This window comes from Archocentrus centrarchus, chromosome 19 (genome assembly GCF_007364275.1).
Source record: "Archocentrus centrarchus isolate MPI-CPG fArcCen1 chromosome 19, fArcCen1, whole genome shotgun sequence".
NCBI classification, from domain to species: Eukaryota; Metazoa; Chordata; class Actinopteri; order Cichliformes; family Cichlidae; genus Archocentrus; species Archocentrus centrarchus.
Window position 1 is genome coordinate 5,989,000 of NC_044364.1, and position 22,804 is coordinate 6,011,803.

Consider the following 22,804-nt stretch of genomic DNA (forward strand, 5'->3'; position numbering starts at 1 on the left):
ACACATAAAAAGTTCCAGGCTGCATAGAAGAAAAGTGAATCTGTGAAAATAAAAAAAAATAAAAAAGGAAGGGTTTATTGGGCATTTGGGAAGCGTTATCCCAGCCTTCCTTCGAGAATTGGCTCCGACTGTGCAAAAATAATTTGATCCTTAATAACACCTGAACACTGGCTGTAATCGTATGAACGCTATGAATAAATCAGGCTCGTGTATGTTTGTGTGTCGCAGGGCTCAGACGCTGCAGTAACTGATGGGTTTTATTAATACATGAGAAAATCCTGTGACGGAGGCCAGCCTGATAGCTCTCCGAGCGTGCGTCCGCTGGCTTTGTTATTGCATATTTGTGCTCCAGCAGCAGGCTACACCCAGCCCCAGGCATTAATAACAGGGACTCTTACTATTCAGATATCAGTCTCCAGACCATCAGAGTTGCTGTGTTTAGATAGAGGGCATTGGAGTGGACACATAAAGCTTATCTTACTTTATTGCTTACTTTAACTTTCAGCAGAATGTCCAAATTGCTTAAAAAATAAATATATATATATGTTTTTTTTCTAGTGAATGTCATCTGTTTTTGCCTCGGTTTCTGCTCTCTCTCTCTCTCCCCCCCCCCCCCTCTTTTTTTTCTCTGTATGGGACCCAGACTCATGCCAGAGAGTTGTGTTTTTTGGCAGGGAGCACGAGGTGACGTCGACAGGCGTGGTAATAACAATGAGAACACTATTAAGTCCAGACTAAGCGGGCTCTCAGAGAGAGAGAGTGAGAGAAGAAAAAAATGCAGGGTGTGCCCTTAAAATATGAAATTTATGTATTGAAATTCTCATACCTGAGGTGGTCAAACTTTCACTCGAACTGAAACAAACGAAACCACACTTCATGGCACTGGAGTTTCCTGTGAGTCGGGGAGTGCGCACAGAGAATCCGAGCAGTACAGTACATAGGAAATGACTCATATGAGTTGAGCTGTTAGCGTGGGTGTGTGCGCGCTATTAAAACAAGGCGCAGACTCCTCCGTATGACTCACTCTGATGCTCGCTTTTCCATGGTGAAAACCAGCAAGGATTGTTAATCAGATGAACTTTCGGGAATTGTGTAGCCGACAGCGAGCAGCTTTTCACCCGCAGACATCATGGCTTTAAACGCTCTTTGCGCGCTCTGCGGACTTATTATTGCGGTGGTGACCAATCTCCATGGCGTGAGCGCGCAGAAAAGTAAGTAAAATAAGTTTTTATTTTAGTCAACTTTTACTAAGAAAAAAAAAAGGATCTCATTATGAAAGTGGCTGCGTTAAATTAAACCATTTTGTTCTTAGTTTTAAATTTGACTCATGTGTGCTGCGTGTTTTGTGCGAACACTATTAGAGTCTGGTGGTCTGCTCTGCCTCTAATGGAGTCAGATAGTGGGTCTGCTTACGGAGCCGCTTCCTTTACCAGCTGCATTTCTCACCGGTTCCGCATTCCGATCGCCTTATTTCACCCCATCCGTCCGAGCCCCATGGTGAGAAGGACAGGCCACATGGAAATGTTGCACCGCCTGTGTCCATTCTGGACAATGGCGCGTTTATAGTGTCTCAAAAAAAGCGACAAAAAACCCTCACCTTTTAACTTTGTTTCCACAGCCCTCAGAAGTTTAGTCATAATCCCAGCGGAGAACACCAGGCGTAGAGTGCACCAAGGACATAAAGTCCTGGATAATTAAACGGGTTAGGGCCACTTCCTCAGGAATTAAAGCGCCAAATGCGTTTTAAAGAGTGAAAAGCAAACCCTGCTTAAATCTTGATTCTATCTGTGAAAAAGCTTTCTCTACATCTGGACATCAGCTGTTGATCCACCCACCCCTTCCAGTTCATGACAAAATACAACACCCCCACACCCAAAAACATCCTTTGTCAGACTAGGTGTTGAGACTTGCCAAGGTCTCCTAGTCAGGAAAAGAAAACATATGACTCCTAACTTTTTTTCCCCCCAGATTTGAAATGCTGAACCACAAGAAACACCTGTGGTAGTAAAGAGGTGTAGAAATGAATGATTCAGTTCCTTCTTAACCCTTTAGCTTAATGGGTGAAATGTTATCAGTTCTGTCAGCTGTGGCTTTTACAGAGGTCACCCAGCAGTCAGGGTTCAGTTCCTTCCAGTTTACCTTTTGAACTCTAGTGCTGCAGTCCAGCTGCATGATGTAGAGCTGAAATCATCCAGAGGAATGCTTTACAAGGACTGTGACACATTTTTTTTTTAATATGACCAGGGCTATAAAATGAGTCAGTCAAACCCTGCAGGGAGACTGGCTGTGGAGGACGGAGAGTCTCTGAGGGCCTGAGCATGTGGCTGTAATATAACTAGAGAGTTAGAGGTCAGAATGTTTCGAGCATGAGTGTATGAGCAGGTGGCTTTTGGCTGCAGATGGCCTACAATGACCTGTACTGAAAAAACACACTTACTCATGCTGGTCTCAGAGTTAACTGGATTTCTTCAAGCTGTGACTGATGAGACAAATGAACTGAATGTAAAATATTTCCCAAGTAAGGTTCAGTTTGCGTTAGTGGATTTGGCCCAGTGCTCTCCACAGCCTGCAACACAGAAAGGTCTGTCTTCCTCTGTCTTTGTGATATTAAACTTCAGTTAATCAGCAGCAAAGATATGCCCTGAGTGACTCCTATAATTCTCATAATACAGCTTCATATCAGTGTCTTTTCTTTCTTTCCACGCCTTAAACTGTCATTCTTTTCAATGGCCAACAGGGGACGACTCATGTGGTTGCAAAAAAAAAAAAAAAGGTCTGATTGTAGAGAAGTTTATGAAAAAATGACTCTAATGCTCACCTAATTTAATACCTCAACAAACATGTTTCTGATGTGTTTACCGTGTGAATTGCTTGTTTCAGGTTTTGGTTAATACAACATGATGTACAACATGATGGTAACTATGGGTACCATTAAGAATTAAAGTAGGCACCAATACAGTATATGCTTCAGTGTGTGGCTCTCTTATGAATTTAAGATGCCATCATAATGATCATGCAAACGATGGCATCTTTATTTAAAAAAAAAATCAAGATGCTGTCAAGGTGATGTCATGGTCGCTGTGTCCATCTTTTATGTACAGCCTATGGTCAGGACCCCTTTATACTATTTCAATATGCAAGATCTGATAGCCTTCAACAGATGTCCCTCAGCATGTGAAACAGACAATGTTCCCTGCTGGTGTCGTCATTGTTGTGTGGCTTGTCACCGTAGCTAATTTGTCTTCCAGCCTGTGGTTAGCATTGTGAAACTGTGTTTTGACTCAGACCATGACCTTTTTCATAAGCCTAACAAAGTAGGCTCGATGCGTAAACCCAACCACAAAGCAACTGACAATTAAAAGTCAAAAAGTAAGGGAAAAAGAAAACAACCATCAAAAAATAGCATTCCTAGAATGGAGGGCAACTGCTGTCTCCTGGGTGGAAGTCCTCCACCCAGGAGACAGCCTCTTTATGCAGACTTTTGATCTGACCAAGCATCAGTATGTGATGAGTTGGTGGGGAGAACGTGTTGGTGCTGACCTGAAATGCATCCTAAATACTAAGAATATTTTAATGTCGAGCTTCCAGTTTGCGATGATGACTTTTGGTGAAATATTTATAAAGAAAAAAAAAAGAAGAAACAAGAATTCTTTGAGGGCAAACCGAGATAACTTTAAGTGATGTCACTGGGGTTCAACCACAGATACTACCCATTTGTTTCAAAGGCTGTGAGCTACTCCTCTTCATCAGTAAACTAGACAGAATGGAGTTTTCTTAATATAAAAAAAGTGGTTAAGTATTTATTAAATATTTCAGAAAATTAGAGAAAGTGATATCATTTATTTATTTAACAACTAGATTGAACTAAACTACAAAATTAGCTTAAACTTGACCAGCCATTGACTGTGCTGTTTGATACTGTACAGTAATATAGCACAGGGTTCATATTTATTGTTTCAGGTTTTGCTGATAATACTTTTATATTGCTATTTAAGTCAGGTTTTGATCGTGGGGCTTTTTACACAGTAAAATCTGTGATTAGGAATAAAGGATCTGAATACTTCATCCACCGCTGCAAGTCACGCCTGCGCATCTCCCTACGCAATACTAAAGTGGTATTCTTCATGCTGGTGCTCGTCACTTCTTTGATTCATTTATCTCCAAGCCCATCTGCTCTGTTGTAGTTTCTGTTTTCTCTTTGACTGCTCCGTGTAATGATATTTGTTGCCTGGTATTGTCACTGCAGTGGCGGCAGTTTCCCATACATTCATTTCACTGCTTTGCTTTGCGTCAGGGTCGCCTTGGTGATAGTTTTGGTGTTGCTTGGTTAAAGCCAGAAGTTTAAAGACAAATGTTACCACAAATTATGACTCAGCTGAGGCTCGGGGTGGTTTGTCATCAAAAACTGTTAAACATAAAAGAAGATTTTAATGCAAATGCGTGTGTGACACTGAAGGGAGGAATGCTTGTCATCATTTATCGAGTATCTCTGACGGTTTCCTTCTCACATTATCTGTAACACAGTCATGTCTGGTATAGTTTAATGTTATTAGGTTGACTTTGTGTCGTAATATTGTTTTTGCAGAGATTGTATTTCATGCTTGTCTTCGGGGTATTAGTGCATATGCGCCTCTTAACCAAATGCAGGATGTTGAACCTGCAGAGAAAACCACACACTATTAAAACAATAAAACGGTCTCTGCTCTCAGTCTGTCTCGCAACTTTAGGCTGGACCTTTTCCTTATCTTCTAGGAAGTGCACAGCTTTAATTGTTTGGCTGGCTGGCTGCCATATAAAGAGATGAAGCTGTCCTTTGTGGCCACAGAGGTAGACATTTTCTATCCAAGATAAACCAAACTGCTGTCTTTCTCATTTATTCTCTGGAAGTCACACGTACGCACACAACACAGTTCAACAGAAGCAGTCACAAAAACACATCCTGCTCTTCACACATGGCCTGCCTGTTCATGCACCCAGACTGACTAATTCTCTGTCATGCAGATAAGGTGCATCAGCAGTCGGTCACAAAGGAATTTCCCAGTTTCATTTTATGAGAAGAGAAATCATCTGTTCAGGTCACATGCTTTCTTTTTTTTTAACTGCATTGGGTGATCTAAACCTCATTTCTCCTGAAACTGACCTGATTACGGTTTGTTTGGTTACCTTCTAAACTTGCAGTGTAAGGTTTGACTTAATGACCTGATATAAAGTGCAATAACTGACCTCCTTATCTGTGTGCAGGTCAGTGTCGCAGCTCAGAGTTTTGGAACTCAGACTTGGATGTTTGCGTGCCCTGTGATTCGTGCAAGAAGTACCCGAAGACCCCATCCTGCAACACATGTGAGCCCAACGAGTCACATTAGACAAACATGCTTCTGTTTTTTGAGTGTTTGAGTGTTAAAGTTGAATTCTAATATGTGTGTGTGTGTTTTTTTTTAACAGGCAAATTGGTGGATGAGCCGTCTGACGTGTGGAAACTGGCAGCAATCACCAGCTTCTCAGTGCTGGCTGTGGTGCTGATCAGCGCCGCACTGATCATCGGAGTCATGGTGCATCGACGCAAGTCGCACAAACGGCCTCTACGTGGTAAGAAGCAGGAGGAAGGTGTTTCCTTTGTGATGTATGACACATTTTCTCACCTGCTTTATTTTACGTGCGTTTTGCATGGGGACACATTTAGATCACATGTCACAATCGAGTGGTATTATTTCACCGCCCATCAAAGGTCCACTGTGATAACAGTACAAACCTTTTTGCATGTAGAATTGAGCAGCTATGCGCACAAAGTAGCCATCCTGTGTGAGTTTCTGCCTTCATGATCTCGTGATTGAACACTTTCACAGTAATGACACCACAGCTTCAGTCAACTGTGTTACACCGTGGCAGCAACATCAGTGCTTTTTCTTTTCATTTCTTTTTTTTACCTCATTTGTGTGCAATTTGGAAAATGAAGTTCACCATTAACAGTTATTTTCTTGCTTTCTTAAAAACTGGAAGATTCTGAAGGAAGGTCATTAGTCTGCTGTGCATTATCTTGTAATTATGACTTAAATGTGGCTCCTTGGTATCAATTTATTTTTGCTGTAGCATCAGCCACTCTGTTTCAGTGGTAAGAGCAGCATTTGTACGTGTAAGTATGATTTCTGTGACGGGGTTAAGTGATCCTCTAAAAATTGTTTGGCGTCTCTGGTGTAAAGCAGTTCTTGGTAAACATGAGAACAGTATGTGCTGTTCTCACGCTCTTTTTTTTTTTTTGGTGTGAATTCTGCAGCTGAGTCACAAAAGGCTCAGAATGTATTTTATTTTATTCAGACCCTCATTCACTGAGGCTATTTTCACAGTAGGAAAAGCATAACTGAATTATTGATGGCTTATTTGTATCGTGTGCTTGAGAAATAATGTTTAGGAGGAGCTACTGTGTTAGAAACATCTTTTTTAAGACCATTTAAAAAGAACATTTTGTTGGGATGGGAAAAAAAATGCTCATTTGTTTTTTCTTCATTTATTTCAGAACCTATTGAAGAAACTGCGGGGCCACTTTATCAAGCTTAAACCACTCAGTAAGTATCAAAGGCTTTTTTTGTTATTAAACTGCTATAAGAGCAGTATTAGACTATACATGGATTACAATTCTGATCAATCAGAGCTGCAAATGTCTGTGTGAAGAGACAAGTGCATGTGACTTAATTTAGTCTGGACTAGTGGTGGGTGGATCGATCCAAATATCAATAATATTGATACCAACATTGGTACTGATATTGATCAATACCAGTGTAATAAGATTGATACTTTAGCTTCAGTTTCTCTCCTGTATGCAGTGCTGAGGTTTCATCAAAGATGCAAGCTGACTGTCTGTTTAAGTGCCGCTCCTGTCACAGCACAGCGCAGGCACACTTTGCTCCTCCCCTCCCCACAGAGTTTTAATGTCAAGTTTTGATTTGTTCTTGAGTGATCATTTTGTACACTGTAAGAAAAAAAAAAATCCAGACATCACAATGTATGGGGAAAATTGTTTTGTTACTGTTCTATTGTTTCAGAACAAAAACTTTTATTTTCATAAAGTATTTATTTACCTATAAACTTTGCCCAATTCTATCCTGGGTTTTAACTAATTAATGAGCCAAAGGAAAAAGTCACAAAACACTTAAATGTCATGAAAATTCTTCATAATTATTAAAAAGTATCGGTATTGGTATCGGTATCAGTATTGGTGATACTGGATACTTGGTATCGGATCAATACCAAATTTTGTAGTATCGCACACCACTAGTCAGCACAGAGTTTGAAACTATCAAGTTTAGTACAGAGTGTTTTAGATTAATTTCATGACTTTCTGCCCGTGTAACATCAGATAAATGTGAATTTTGACTGCAGATCTGCCACTAAAAGTCTCTAATGGTATTCTGCGTATAGCTTCAAGGTGACATATTGTGTTTTTCCTTTGCTCTGTGTTATGTGAGTGAGAGGGTATATCCCCCTCCCACCAGCTGTTTAACCCTTCTGTTTGTGAGGTGCAGCCAATCATAAGAAAGTTGGCTTAAAAGGAGAGCTAAAAAGAGCTTAATTTTTAAATTTCAGACAGAAGAAACTAAGGAGCTGCATGAAGAACTGTGACTCCTTCTAAGCTACTCTAAGAATAACGATAGAGCAGGAAACGATCACAGAGTGAGGTGAACTGAACCGCTGTCATGTCCTCCACAGCCTCATCTTCTTCTGAAAACTGATGTAACAGAACCGAGGAGCGACTGCTTAACAGCCGGCGGAGGAACCTCTGAACGACGAACTGTATACTCTGTAGACTGCAGGGTGTACCTCGACCAGAAACGGACCTTTTTTAATTTATTAGACTGTTTGGTGAAGAGATGTGCTCAGTTCTCATGCTTGGTGTAAGTCCAGTGGTAACTACAGGACTTGCTGTGAGCAAATCTCACACCTCAAGTAGGAATATTAACAGGATTATACTAGTGGTATCATCTTTAGAATTTGTGTGCCTTTATATTCCACTCCAATGAGATTTTGATCTGGATCTTTGTGGGTTTTCGGATGTTTGACTGAGAAATAGCCGTAAAGCTACAGTCCATGTGCCTGTTTTGCATTGTCCTGTTTTCAGCAGGGACTCCAGTGAATGTAACACAGCTAGAGCTGCCAGCCTGGCCATGGTTTGATCCCCCTGTTGTTTAGCAGGATAAGATGGGGTCTCGTTGCTGGTCAGTCACCAACAGCCTCTGAAAGATAGATTACATGTGAGTAACACATACTGTTTGGCACATTAAGGCCATTTGAATGTAGCTACCTTTTAAGTGAATTGTATTCCAGCCTTTGTTCCTGCCAGTACCTCCATGTAGCTGTTCTTTTAGTAGCCTGACACAGTGATAACGCTGTTGAGTAAAGGAGCAATCTGCACTCATGCACTGTTACTGGGTCTCCTGAGACCAACACAGACCCTTTATTGCAGGTCGTTACAATATTGTCTTGTCTGTTTTGTTTTTTTTGTTGTTTTGTTAGATTTCAGATGTCATTTTGTCTAAAAGAAACCCTGAATTCAGATGCAGAGCTTGTAACACTAGACGTACAATCCCAAACTGCTAACATGTGAGAATGCTGTGAGGAATGTACTGCAGAGAAAACCAGCTACACCTACAGACCCAGTTTCCCATACAGGGATTAAGTCTAATCCTGGACTAAATATTTTTTCCTATTGTGGTCTTCATTGACTTTTTCCTTTTAGTCTAGGACCATGCTTAATCCATGAATGGGAAACCAGCCAACAGTGTTTTAAATGGAGATTCACAATCACAGTGCTTTTCAGATTTGCAACAAGGCAAGAAAAAAAAAAAAAAAGGAAAAAGATGGTTGTAATTGCAGTTGTGTGTAATTCTGTCGCCACTGAAACCAGCGTGAACCACAATGGACTAGATTGTTTTCTGCTTTTTGCATTTTTTTAATTTTATTTTTTCCCCCATCTAACCAATGCAGGCAGCACGGTGGCATGGTGGCTAGCAGTGTTGCCTCGCAGCTAGAGGGTCTGGGTTCGAATCCACCGTCGCCTGGGTCTTTCTGTTTGGAGTTTGCATGTTCTCCCTGTGTCTGTGTGGGTTTCTTCCAGGTTTCCACCAGTTCCCTCCCACAGTCCAAAGACATGCAGTTAGTGGGGTTAGGTTAATTGGAGATTCTAAATTGCCCGCGAGTGTGAATGGTTGTCTGTCTCTCAGTGTTGGCCCTGTGACAGGCTGGTGACCTGTACAGGGTGTACCCTGCCTCCCGCCCCACGATAGCTGGGATAGGCTCCAGCCCCCCTGCCGACCCTGAACAGGATGGCTGGATCTAACCAATGTTGAACACACAATCCTTGTGACATTTTGAAACTGACAATGTTTCAGGTCATGTTTTAGATCTGTCTGCTTGTGGGTGAACTGCTTGCCCTCTGGCAACAAAATTGGGGAACCATTTAACATACATTATATTGTTTGTTCATTTTTTTTTTTTTTTTTTTTAGATGTTTATATTATTTATTTTAGTATGTTGCAGTGTTGTAATGCAACAAGTGTGACAGACAAGCACAGTTTTAAAGGGACTCCAGTGAAGATTTTGTTAAACTTCCACCAGGCCAGCTATTACTGAACAATATCATTTTCTACGTGATTATCTTGCCTTTTAGGCCTTGTATATACTTTTAAATGCACTGGCTTTTACTTAATGCAATCTTTACAAACTGCTTTTGTGTAGCAAATGTATTTTCACAATAAAACTGACAATTTCCATCACTGTTTCAAGCGTTTTTTTCTTGAATCTGAAAGCCACTAAACCTTCAGCAGCCCAGTGTAAAAACTTAGAAATCATTTGCAAAAAAAAAAAATGTGGACAAAAAACAAACACATTAGTTTCCAAGTCTTTTAATTAATTTCAACTAAATTTAAATAATTTTCTCATTTTTCTAAACTAAGTTCTAACAAAGAAGTAAAAATCTACGCTTTAGAGTGACAAAATAGTTATATAAATATGAATTAAATACTAAGCAGATATTTTTTAGCACTGAAATCCAATAAATGAGAACATGTAGTATATGTTTTTTTTAAATTACACAATAACTAATCTAGCAGTTTTCCTCAGCTGAAGAAAATACAAATGTACAGAGAACCAATCATCATTTTCCTTCTAATATATATATACAGCGTTCTGAAATTAAACACAAATCACAATAGCAGACTGTGATAGTGATCAATGACAGATCAGTGCGAAAGGTCAAGTGCCAAAGGAGGTGCGACTGAGACAGTGGTGCAAAAACAAGTCAGTTTAACTCAAACGTGCATGTGTTGTTTTACACCTTACAGGCTACTGTGGCATTTAAAAAAAAAAAAAAAAAAAAAATCCTGACAGTGATGTCAGTTAAATCATTACAATTACTGCACAAATGATTTAAAATAATGCAACAAAATGGCACAAGGCAAGCTGTGATATTAGAATCAGTATACTGAATCTGATGCCACTGTATTCAGTACAACGGTTAAGACAAATGAGACGCGTTCGATTCGTGCACTGAGACGATCCTTTCCGCATATTGCTTAAAACATTACAACCCGCAAACTAGCTGAGGTGATTCATCAAGCAGCCGACTTGTTTGTTGGTGCAACAAACAACAGACTGAATTATTACCCACTTCCCACCCTCCTTAGGCTACAAGTGTCGTCTACACGTGCAAATATAAATCTGAAAAACCACAAACTGCAAACAGACGACCGCGACGAGGAGGAAACGGTCTGTACAAAGTCAAACTCTTAAAAACTGATGCTTCAGCCGTGTGATTACAGTGTATTTTCTACAGATAAGCTGTATGAGGCATTTGAGTAGCAGTCTGTCAGGTAGGCAGGGCATTGGAGGTATTTCATGCTTTCATGACCAGTGCCAAACAAAAAAGCTAATTAAAAAAAAAATAATAATAATTTGTCATTGCTGTAAAAAACAAATCCCATGTGTCTACTTTTGATTGATGTCTGAATTGTAAGTACAGGAAAAAAACCAAAACAAAAAAAAAAACAGGCACAACAGACAAGAATAAAAAAATAATTGCACATCTTGCAACATTAACAGGTTTATGAACGTGTACAGTAAATATGAAACTGGTCGGTCATTATAAATAAAGCTCTGTTGAGTTTGTATTTTAATACTTGTGCTTAGTAGAAATGAGGCATTGTGGCCACATACAGACAGGTGAAAAAAAAAAAGAGGGGGTGGAGTAACCTCTGATGCCTACAGGGGAGGGATCTGGCATCGCTGATAAACTGTGGGGGGCATTATTTTTTTAATGGCATGGGGGATGCAATAATATATCATTCCTATCCAGATGGGACTGTTCTCCTTCAGGATTATTGCCCCAACACAAATGATCTGATGAAGATTAAAACTATGTCATATTGTTTGCCTGGGCGTGGTCACCACATCTTATTTTGAGCCATTGTGTTAGCGCTCACACACCAAATGAGGGAATATCTCACAATGAACACAGGTTATCCCTTCAGTACAGATTCAGGGACTTGGGGAATGGGGGTTGTTTTTTTTCCTTTAATTTGTCATCCACCTCTATACGCATCTCATGGTTGCAATGCTTGTATTGACTGTTTTATGATAGTGTAACTAGAACTGAGGAGCTCCAGATCCAAAGCTACATTAAATAAATTCACAATTAAATTTACCATTAAAGAAAAAAGAAAAAAAAAAATCACTGTTGTGGTTTACAGTACAACGCTCAGTGAGAGGTTTGTTCACATTAAACTGCTACAATCAATATACATTTCAGGCACTGGCACTTAAATGTGAATGATAATTCTCAAAGATGGATTCAGGTGCTAAAATGGCAGAAATGGGAGAGAAAAAAAAAAAAAGCTCAGTTCAGAAACTGATTATCTACAATGTTTTACACATCAGGTATGTTCCTTTTAAAGGTTAACCCTGAGTGCTAACAATAACACACCATCCTTGGCTCATTCGGTCCTGCCTGTTGTAACTGAGAATTAATGAGTAACAAAACAACCGACGAGAAGTCCCTTAAAGGCTACATGAGTTTTAGAAGACGATTTTTTTTTTTTTACAACATTCAGAAAACGTTTTTCTTAATAAAATAATACGCACATGAAAATAACAGGAATAAATTAATAAATACATCCATTTTAGCATACAATGTCACTCGGCGTGAACTTGAATATTGAATATTATTAGCGGTACATCTATTTATTTGATAATATGGTTTCAGTAAATCACTTTGCCACTGATCTTCAAACACACCCAGAGGTATTTGACTTAAAAATAACCGGCCTGCCCGATATGAGATCCCAAAGGAAGGTGAGCAGTCCCTCAACACTGATGGCAGAGCTAACAAAAGGATTCTGAGATATATACAGTTTGTATATTTAGTTTCCTAAGGAACTCACAGAGGCACTGAACACAATTATACAGAGCGAGAGCTGTAACAGTACTGTTGTACAAAAATGTATCATCAGCTTTATGTTCTTACACGGACCTTCTCTGTTCACTTTGGTTGGCTGGTTCGTCATTGAGGAATGAGCGAAGACTGTTTTCATCACCTGCTCCGTTTTAAGAGATCCTGCGTATCCACGGGAAACATTCAGGCCTTATTAAAAGCTGACTGATAATCCCTCTGGAGACGTTTCACTGATGTCGCCATCTGTTTTTTTTTTGGAGGTAAGACTGGAAGTCAGTGATGAAATGTGCGTATCTTCAAAGGAGCATCTGTCAGAACCAAGAAGCACTTTCTGAAAAAAAAAATACTGTTTTACAATTACTGATAGAGGGATAAATAACACAAACATAAGAGGGCCATCTGTCCTCTTCTTTTCTATGCTCTGGAGTACTTATTTAAAGAAAAGACCCCATGTCTAGGTCCATAAATGCATTAGCATCCATGTTAAATGAGGAGTCGAAGGTCTGGGGGTTCTGATGCATCTTCTGATGGTGCCGCAGGTTGGACTTGCTGGAAAAGCTCTTGTCGCACAGCAGGCAGGCGAAGGGCTTCTCTTTGGTGTGTATCCTTCGGTGACATATGAGCTGAGTGGACACACGGAATGCCTTTCCACACTCCAGGCACTGGTAGCGCTTGGGCTCCGTATGAATGCGCCGGTGGTTCTTCAGGGCCATCAGGTTGGTGAACTCTTTCTGGCACACTGAGCAGAAGAAGGAGCCCGTTTTGTGGCTGTTCTTGTGGTTGAGGAGGGAGCCGGCGTGGCGGTAAGTACGTCCACAGTGCTCGCAGACGTGGCTCTTCTCCTCTGTCGCAGAAGTGCCGTTATTCTTCGGTGAATCAGTGATGCTTTCTGGAATATGGGACAAAGGTGGTGGAACTTCATTGCGCATCCCTCCCATTCCCATGGACCGATTAACTCCTGAGTCCCAGCAGAGTCTGTTATCTATAGGTTCATCCTGGCCTTGTTGGTAGTGGTCCTGAGCCATGTGGTGCATGTTTTGGTGCTCCTGATAGCTGGCTGTGCTGGGAAAGCTCTGCTGACACAAGCTGCAGACCACAGCCTGGTCCTTTGAGTGCACCTCCATGTGGCTCTGCAGGTGGGCGACCAGACAGAAGGTCTTGCCACATTCGGGGCAGCAGTGACGCCTCATCTGGGAGTGTACCTGCAGAGTGACAGGATCAGGAAATGTTTGGAGACACAAGGTACAGTGGTGGAGGTTTTCGGAGTGCGTCTTTTTATGGTTGAGAAGGGAGCCAGCATGGCGATAGGAGCGTCCACACAGGTCACACCTGCAGCAGGGAAATGTTCATATTAAATCCCAACAGGACACTATACATTACACTTACTGTTCAGTACATTGCACTGATGTGGTAAACTAGAATTACAACCTCATGACTGCATGCCTTGATCAAGCAGGACAATTATGATGGCAACAATTTTTGTGCCGGCAGCACCTATTTTCCATACAAATCCTATGAAGCTGAGCACTGCAAAAAAGCCCTCAAATCACTTTATCCTTACATTCAAGTGGACATTTGTGCCAAATTTGAAGAACTCCTTCCAGGCATTCAAAAGATATCAGGTTAGCAAAAATGGGATAAAGTGTTATACAATTCAATGTATGTACAACTTGAAAACAAAATGCCTCTAACCATGGCTGCCACCATTTAGGCTTAAAAATAAATTTGTCAGCACTCTCTAGTAAACTATGTGGTGGTAAAATTGTTTTCTGTGCACACACAAGTCAGGCATTTCTGTTACTTAGTCCACAAAAATGCAGCAATTCCACATTTATCTGCATCAATTTAATACAGGACAATATATCTGTCTGGCCAACTGATGTCAGCTTTTTATCAAAATTAAAAAAATATTCAAAATGAATGGGATGCCAGGGTTTTGTGAAAGAATTAAAAAACAACCCCCCCAGTAATGACTAGTAGATAGAAAAAGACTTAGTAGCTCACATGAAACACCTGTCTCCTCTCTCTGACTGCTGGACTCCAGAGCCTATGTTCTTCTGACCTCTGCGGCAGCGGTGCCTCTTCAAGCCAGACCTGCCCTGGAAGCTCTTCCCACATGAAGGACAGCTGAAGTGACTCACCGCCCGATTGTGGACCCTCTGGTGATTGTGCAGGATGCTGGCGAGACGGAAGGCCTTTCCACATGTGAGACACACATACTTTTTCTTCTGTGTGTGGATGCGCGTGTGATTGCGTAAAGCCATGGGGTTAGTGAAGGGCTTAGAACAGAAGGTGCAACAGTAGTGTCCCGTCTTGTGGGTATTTTTGTGATTCAACAGTGAGCCTGCGTGGCGATAGCTGCGATTACATATGTTGCACATGAAAGGCCGCTCCTCTTTATTTGGAGAAGCATTTAAATCTGCTTCCCTGCTACCTGAAGGTTGATCACAGGTGTGGGCTGCCAGTTGGTCAGCAGAGAAAAAGGCCTGCTTACATTCCTTACACTTAAAGGCTTTAGATTTTAGGCCTCTTCTTACTCCAGACCCATCCTTTCTGAGGTCTCCACAGACGTGAGCTAAAAGCTGCTTCTTTCCTCTAAAGCCCTTTCCACAGTTTTGGCAAGAGTGCCTTTTATATGCAAAGTGGGTGCGCAAGTGGTTCTTCATTGCTAGCTGGTTAGAGTAAGTGTTGTTACAAACAGAGCAGTAATATTCACCTGTTTTATGAGAGTTTCTGTGGTTAACCAAACTTCCAGCATGGCGATACGTGCGACCACACTGGTCACAGGCAAAAGGTCGCCGGTCACCAGTGTCCTCTGTTTTTACTGACATCTTTGAATTTGTCTGTACTGTCCTTTCTTCAGTCAGCTCCTCACAGCACTGAGGAGAATTACAATCCTGATTGGCATTTGAAGCTAAGGGCTGCATTCCTCCCTCTGACCTGGTCCCATTCATCTGCATAAGGGCCTGGATCTGGTTGTTGAGTTCCTGGATTTTGGCTTGGTTCTCTTTGTGCCTTCTCAGGTGATTCAATAGCTGTTTCTGAATTTTGAAAGCTTTCCCACACTCATGACAAGTATGCCTGAGGGAGGAGACAAGAATTATAGTTAATTCTATGTTTGTGAAACTGGAAACAGTCTACACAAAAAGTAAAGCCACAATGACAAAACACTTCTCTGAAAGACAAAAAAAACAAAACAGACTCTACAGGCAACAGCTTTTTTTCTTCTTCTTCTAAACAATCATTTCTTTCCAACAAGCACTGGTCATGTATTATATATATTAATAATGTGTATTTGTGCTGAACTAACCTCTTAATGTCAAAGTGGGATCTCTGATGGTTTTTAAGGGCCAGCAGGTTGTAGAAGCGTTTCTGGCAGACAAGACACCTGAAAACACCCGTTTTGTGAGACTTTTTATGGTTGAGGAGGGAGCCGGCGTGCCTGTATGACCGGCCACACTGATCACACTTGTATTGACGATTCTCAGTATTGACTGTTTGTTTGATGCTGTCTTCATGCTGGGAAACCTTGTTTACTTTGACTTCCTCTTTGCTGTCCACTAACTCATGTTTCCTCTCAGCTGTGCAGTTATGGTTCTCAAGATGATGGTAGCTGGTGCAGAAGATACCACAGCTTCCACATATAATGTTCTGTGCTTCCTCTTTGCTTTCAGAAACATCACTATTCATGTGGAAATGCATAGCATTATCTACCTGGCCCTGATTGTGTACAAGCTGATGAGTAATCAAGTCTTGCTTATTGGCAAAACTTTCCCCACATGTACTACAGATCATCATCTCTCCTGACTCCTCGTCTTTCACTTCTTCATGAGAGGACATGGAAGAAGGCCCTGAGCTTGCAGGAGTGCCGTGAGACTGCGTGTGCCCTCGAAGATGGCTCCTGAGAGCCCTCATGGTTGTGTAGCTGTTGCCACATATGGAGCACTGATACAGGTCACCATCATCTTCCTCGTCTGTGTCAACTTCTTCTTGGCCACCATTCAGCCGGTCACCACCAACATTTTCTTGGAAATTTTGCTCAAAGTGACTTTGGTTGTGCCTAGCATTCAAACCCTGGAACTCTACAGTACTTCCTAGATTTCCAGCTTCACAATGGCCATTACTAACCTGGAAGTTTAAACAGTTGTCATAGTCACCATTAGTAGTGTTATGCTGCTGCTGCAGCAATGGGCAGCAGTGAGACTTAATCCCTGCAATATCTGCAAAAGTCTCTCCACAGTCTGCACACATGTGCCTCTGCATCAGGTGTTCATTGTGAGGTAGATGCACAGTCATGTCCTGGGAGAAGTCCTGATTAAACTGCTTGTGGTACAGTGATCCATTGCTGCAATCAACTCCATTCTCCTGATCCATGCAAAGCACAGGGTGAGCACTGTTCTCCTCTTCGTCCTGGGAGGAGAAGGAGCCCTGCTGGTTATCCAAAGTCAGAGGCTCTGAGGAGAGCCAGTCTCCCTCACCACTGAGGTTAAAAGAAGACGGCTGAGCTTTGTGGAGGCGAAGATGACTTTTGAGGGCTGCCAGGTGAGGGTAATTCTTTCTGCAGATGGAACACTGGTAAATCCCAACCTGATGTGATCTTTTGTGGTTGATGAGGCTCCCAGAGTGCCGGTAGCTTTTACCACAGATCTGACACTTGAAAGGACGCTCATCACAATCTACAGTTGAAGTCGCTTCAATTTCAGGTGCATTGCAATTGTTTTGTGTGGGCATCAGGGTAGGACTGAGAGTGTTTGTGTCCATGACTGGGGGTTCTCCCTGAGTGCTATTGGCCGATGGGGTTTGATTACTAGAGCAGTCAGAGTACATGTGACCATTACTTCTAATCTTCTCTTGTGATTCAAAGTCTCCATGATTATCTGTTGATGACACTGGAAGAATACTGTTTATAGGAGAAGCATAAAAGTTCGACTCAGGTGAAGCAATACTGTTTTCATATGACATATTATGGTTCTCTGACAAAGAATCTTGAAGGCCAAATGACAAAGATGAAGAGTTGTGCATTTGGATGTGCTCCTGGAACTCCTCATTGTTAGGGAAAAGTACCTGACATAAATGGCAAAAATTTACTGGAGCATCTTGGCTCTGAGGTGAAAACTGGTCCACAGGTGTGCCTGTATACGACCCACCTATTGAACTGAGGTCAGTCCCGCTTCTTGCCTTGTGAGTTCTCTGATGACTGTAAAGGGCAGCCATGTTATTGAACAGTTTGAAACATACTGTGCACTCGAATGTTCCCACTTGGTGAGTCTTTTTATGGTTGGTCAAGCTTCGATGGTGTATATATGACTTGTCACATAAATCACATCTGAATGGTCGATTTACTGCATCCTCCAAGTTCTCGGATTGTAGATTATAAGTAACCTCAGTCTTGTCCTCGGATGGGCTATTTACTGTGGAAATCCCAACACTGGTCAAGTGCTCACTAACATGATGCAGGTGATCGTTTTCAAGTTCGTGCCTATTTTCATGTGAGGAATATTCCATGTCTACATTCAGCAATGACTGCTCTTTTGCTCGTCTGGTAAGGTGAACCCTCTCATGTGTAGCTAGCTGTGTTGCCAGACGAAAAGCTTTTCCACATTCCACACAGGAATACTTTTTTAGAGAAGTGTGGCTGCGGAGATGACTCTTCAAGGCTGAGGCATTGGAGTTTTCCTTTCCACATATGTTACACTGAAAAGAACCTACTTCATGAGTCTTTTTGTGGTTAGTTAGGCTACCAGCGTGCCTGTAGCCACGTCCACATTCATCGCATTTAAACTTGCGTTCTTCATCTCGCTGATGATGGCAATCCATATGTTCCACCAGACTGGGCATACTGGGACACACCATGCCACACTGTTTGCAAGGAAAACCTGTTGTCCTGCCAGGGTCTTGCACTGCCATCACAATAGGAGGACTGAGCTAAGAGCACCAGACACAAAGCATTTGAACATGCAGGACAGAAATGCATTAGTTGCCTTTCTTATTCATATTAAAGAGGGCAGTTCTTCACAATAAAATCCAAAGACTGTGTGGGGGTAACAATGCAGAAAGACGTCAAAAACTGGTCCCAACAGACCTGAAGAGTGAGCTGAATTTGTGGAATCCAGACAAATGGAGCTGTTGAGGACAGAAAAGATTTCAGCAACAGTATTAGTTTTATGGAGCACATCAAACTACACACTTCAGGACGTTACAGATAACTTATCATTACTATTATATTCTTAATCATGAGAAGCCGATACATTTCAGATTTAATGCGCATCCCTCAATAGTCAACATGCACGAGGGCAGACTTACTAGCGGAGTGTAAACAGCCTGGCATGTTTTACTACCTCTCTGCACCAGCGTGCTAACTGAACTCGCTATTTCAATACACCAGGAAAACAACGCCTCTCAATATAAATGTACCGACACTGTAAACACGCATCGCCCCCCACATTATGAGCAAAAACGTAACAACAGGACTCATAGAACACGTTCTCATTAAGTTTTTCGGAACACCAAGCAACTTAACTATTAAATGGCAAAAAAGCAGTGAGCTAACATTAGCGGGTTACGAGCTAGCATCATCTTGGCTAGCTAAACAAACATTGCACCCATTGCACCAAAAAAGCGTTTTTAAACCCGAAACTGCAGAGCCCAGCGAGTGCACAGAGTTTAATACCTACAGGAGCACTTATTTCACGGGGGTCCCACAGCTAAATATTCCCTCGTTATTTTAAAAATATTACTTTTATGTAAAGGGCAGCCCCCTTCTCCAATTGTCTTTTTTTTCTTCCATCACCATTTCCACAGTGCGCTTGTTGCTAGGAAACAGGAAATGTGCAACAGAGAAATAGTTCCCTCTTCAAAGTAACTCGATGAGCTTAAGTTACAGCAACTAACTAACGTTACAAACCGCTGGTTTGAAGAAAAAATAATATAAGTAATATAAGTAATAATTTAAATAATAATAAGTAAAAACCAAAATCGCAAATGCAAATAAAAAACAAGAGATGAATGCTCACGTTCAGTTCATTTACAAAACTGCCCCCCCCCCAAAAAAAAAAAAAAAAATACTGGATAGCTAAGGTTGCTAGCTCTGCCGCTGCCAATCAAACTTTATTGGGCCTTATATTTTACTACAGGGGTTCTAGCACATTTATGATGTGTCTTAGATTAAAAGTTTTATAATTAAACGCATTTAATTGTTGCACACTTGATTCGCCGAGAGCTTGTCTTCGTGGTCCTAGAGCCGTCCGGGTTCTCGCAGCCAGTCAGCGGCAGCCACAGTGTCAAACGCAGCCGTTTACCGAGGTACCACCGAGCAGCGATTAATGCCCTGATTCCGGTAAGAACGATCTTTGTTTTTCTAATACACACAAGCTACAAAGACAGCTAACATTAGCTAGATGCATTCTGTACATTTACGGTCATGGTGATGGCGGTGATGATGATGGTACTATCGAGTGCAGCCGGTCCTAAAGCCAGCCATTTTGAGTTAGTATAAATATTTAGCAAGCTACAGCTAGCGGAGGGGTATACGTACAGATCACGTCCGGCTGTTCGCAGGACCATCACGCTGAGCAGTGATTTTTCTTATCTCTTTCTCTGGTCGTGCGTATGTCAGTCGTTCATGCACTGTGATCTCTGACATTTCCTCACCAACTTCCTTTGGCATCAAAGCAGCTAGCTTATTGTCCCTGAGGTCCTAATGCCAGCCATTTTGTTATTAAATGCACACCCACATATTTCTCTTATTATCTGACTATTTCTTGTCCCTCAAAAGCCGCTGTCACTGAAGCGCTGCTCTTCACATCCGTAATTGTCATAGGATTTAAACAGCCTCACGCCAGTGGAAGAATTTTTGTCTCATGCTTCCAATGATATGTCTTTATTTTTTACATTGTTATTAAACGGTGCATTTTTTTTGTTTGTTTCATCTTTTTGCAGACGTAAAGATGGCCTCTGCTCAACCTGGCAGCCCACCTCTTGCCGCGGAGCATACCCCTCCTGTGCAGGATGAAGAGGGCCAACAAGAGGAAGAGGTGGAGAGGGATCAGCCTGCAAAAAAACGTGGCAGAGGCAGACCTCCGAAAGCCAAACCCCTTTTCAAATGCTCTGCATGCACGGAGGCTTTTAAGAGTCTGCCAGCTCTGCAGAGCCACAAGCAGTCAGTACATGCGAAGGAACGACAGCAACAGCAGCACCCGTGTCCTGAGTGTGCCAAAACATTCTCAAGCAAAGCTCAGCTCTCAAAGCACGAGCGCACTCACTCAGCCCAGCGCCCCTTTCAGTGTCCTGACTGTCACAAAGCTTACAAGACACCCACAGAGCTACGCAACCACAGCCGCTCCCACACCGGGGAGAAACCTTTTGTATGCACAGAATGTGGTAAGGCCTTCATGCAGGCGATATGCCTGAGGATCCATATGACACAACACAGTGGAGAGCGCCCTTTCTCCTGCCGCCAGTGCTCTAAGAGCTACCCAACCTTATCCAAACTGAAGGTGCACACGCGCTCCCACACTGGAGAGAAGCCATACTTCTGTGCCGAATGCGGGAAGAGCTTCGCGGACCCCTCGGTGTTCCGAAAGCACAGAAGGAACCACCAGGGCCATCGGCCGTATGTCTGCAGTGAGTGTGGCAAAACGTACACGGAGCTGAAGGACCTCAGAAACCACGAGCGTTCCCACACTGGAGAAAAACCCTACCTGTGTTCGGACTGCGGCAAGGCCTTCTCCCGTTCCTCCTCCCTGGCCTGCCATCAGCGCATCCACTCCCAGAATAAACCCTATCAGTGCGAGCAGTGTGGTAAAGGCTTCACTCAGCTTTCCTCCTACCAGTCCCATCTTCGCACTCACTCTGGTGAGAAGCCGTTCCTCTGCCCGCAGTGCGGCAAGATGTTTTCAGACCCCTCCAGTTTCCGTCGCCACCAGCGAGCCCACATGGGATTCAAACCCTATCCCTGTGATAAGTGTTCCAAGAGGTTCCGGCAGCCAGCTGATCTGGCGGTGCACGAGCGTGTTCACTCTGGAGAACGGCCTTACAAATGCCAGAGCTGCGACAAGGCTTTTGTTGCATCCTGGGATCTGCGGCGCCACATGCTTGTCCACACGGGTCTAAGGCCCTTCTCATGCACGGAGTGCGACAAGTCATTTGCTGAGCGCTCCAGCCTCAACAAGCACCGGCGAGTGCACTCTGGAGAGAGGCCTTTCAAATGTGAGGAGTGTTTGAAGTCATTTGTAGTGTCCTCAAGCCTGCGCAAACACGAAAGAACTCACCTTGCTGAGCAGTCTGAACAACAGCAGCAGCAACAGGAGACAGAGGCTGGGTCTGCCTCAGGCTTTACTGCCCACACAACTCTCCCTCAGTTCTCCTGTACTCACTGTGATGCTACATTTGGTACCTGGGAAGAAGTTCAGACCCATGAAAACCTTCACTCCACTGACTCAACTACGTCGTCTGTTACAAAAATTGTGCCGTTGGGTTTGCATGTCTGTGAAACCTGCCACGCAGAGTTTGCACAACTGGCAGACTTGCAGGAGCACGAAAAGCAGCATCTCAAGCAGAGGCCGCACGTGTGCAACAGCTGCGGCAAAGGCTTCCTCAACAAATCTGGACTGCGCAAACATCAGAAGATCCACTCTAGCAACAAACCCCACTGCTGCCCCCACTGTGGCAAAGCTTTCCTGTTCGCCGCCTACCTTCGCAAGCACTTACGGACTCATGGAGCTGCCACACAGCTCACCGACTTAAACATCATTCACACAGACCCCCTCCCTTCTCCTCCGCAGCCCAGCGAGGTTTCTTCCCCGTCAGTGGTGCCCAGCACCATGTCACTGACGGTCCCAGTGACCGTACCTGTCACTGCTTTTCACTCTCTTCCAGAGTACTTAGTCAAAGAAGAGGGAATTTAAGCTTATTCACTTCATTGTAAATTTAATTCGAGATATTTACCCAGTGGCCTTAAATCTTTTTTTTAGATCATGGATCTGACTTTTCAAAGTGACTTCTTTCAGAAATGTCAGAAATACATTATCCTTATGTACGTGGTTGATATTTGGTCTTTGATTTTTATTGCCACAGTATTTAAAAAAATAATATATATGTTAATGTATTAAAATATACATTATACTGTACTATAAGTACCTTACTATAAAATTGTCTTATCTGTTGTGATCATAAAAATACACCATAAAAAAACAAAAACAATAAAATCCTTGGATTTATGGCAATTATGTTTTTATAAAAAAAATTTAAATTGTTTTTGAATCTATTTTGTCTGAACAATTTGTAACTGCTTCACTGTCATCAATATAAAACTTGTCATATTGCGAAGCTCATTGGCATTTAAAACCACATTTTTATACCAATAAAAAC

The 22,804-nt window shown here is 42.3% G+C and overlaps 3 protein-coding genes across 6 annotated transcripts; 2 read left to right on the forward strand and 1 right to left on the reverse strand.

Annotated features, from left to right (window-relative positions):
• Window positions 1-765: 765 nt before the first annotated feature.
• On the forward strand, window positions 766-9,148 carry si:rp71-1c10.7 (tumor necrosis factor receptor superfamily member 12A). The gene is made up of 5 exons (XM_030754840.1): window positions 766-1,211; window positions 5,242-5,340; window positions 5,443-5,586; window positions 6,512-6,560; window positions 7,702-9,148. The coding sequence occupies exons 1-4, from the start codon at window positions 1,130-1,132 to the stop codon at window positions 6,550-6,552; spliced, it is 366 nt and encodes a 121-aa protein (XP_030610700.1). The 5' UTR covers window positions 766-1,129; the 3' UTR covers window positions 6,553-6,560; window positions 7,702-9,148.
• Window positions 9,149-9,996: 848 nt separating this feature from the next.
• Window positions 9,997-20,053, reverse strand: znf646 (zinc finger protein 646). Of its 3 annotated transcripts, none has more exons than XM_030755360.1 (4): window positions 19,971-20,053; window positions 15,747-18,559; window positions 14,441-15,517; window positions 9,997-13,765 (listed from the first exon to the last, which is right to left on the reverse strand). In XM_030755360.1, the coding sequence occupies exons 2-4, from the start codon at window positions 18,341-18,343 to the stop codon at window positions 12,871-12,873; spliced, it is 4,569 nt and encodes a 1,522-aa protein (XP_030611220.1). In that variant the 5' UTR covers window positions 18,344-18,559; window positions 19,971-20,053; the 3' UTR covers window positions 9,997-12,870. The 3 variants fall into 3 exon arrangements, with proteins under 3 accessions (XP_030611220.1, XP_030611219.1, XP_030611218.1); XM_030755359.1 differs by lacking the exon at window positions 19,971-20,053 and adding an exon at window positions 19,174-19,236; XM_030755358.1 differs by lacking the exon at window positions 19,971-20,053 and adding an exon at window positions 19,111-19,225.
• znf668 (zinc finger protein 668) lies at window positions 19,616-22,763 on the forward strand. 2 transcript variants are annotated; one of them, XM_030755362.1, is made up of 3 exons: window positions 19,616-19,772; window positions 20,375-21,978; window positions 22,221-22,763. In XM_030755362.1, exons 2-3 carry the CDS (start codon window positions 20,383-20,385, stop codon window positions 22,359-22,361), a joined length of 1,737 nt encoding a protein of 578 aa, XP_030611222.1. In that variant the 5' UTR covers window positions 19,616-19,772; window positions 20,375-20,382; the 3' UTR covers window positions 22,362-22,763. The 2 variants fall into 2 exon arrangements, with proteins under 2 accessions (XP_030611222.1, XP_030611221.1); XM_030755361.1 differs by having other exon boundaries at window positions 20,375-22,763.
• The last annotated feature ends 41 nt before the right edge of the window (window positions 22,764-22,804 follow it).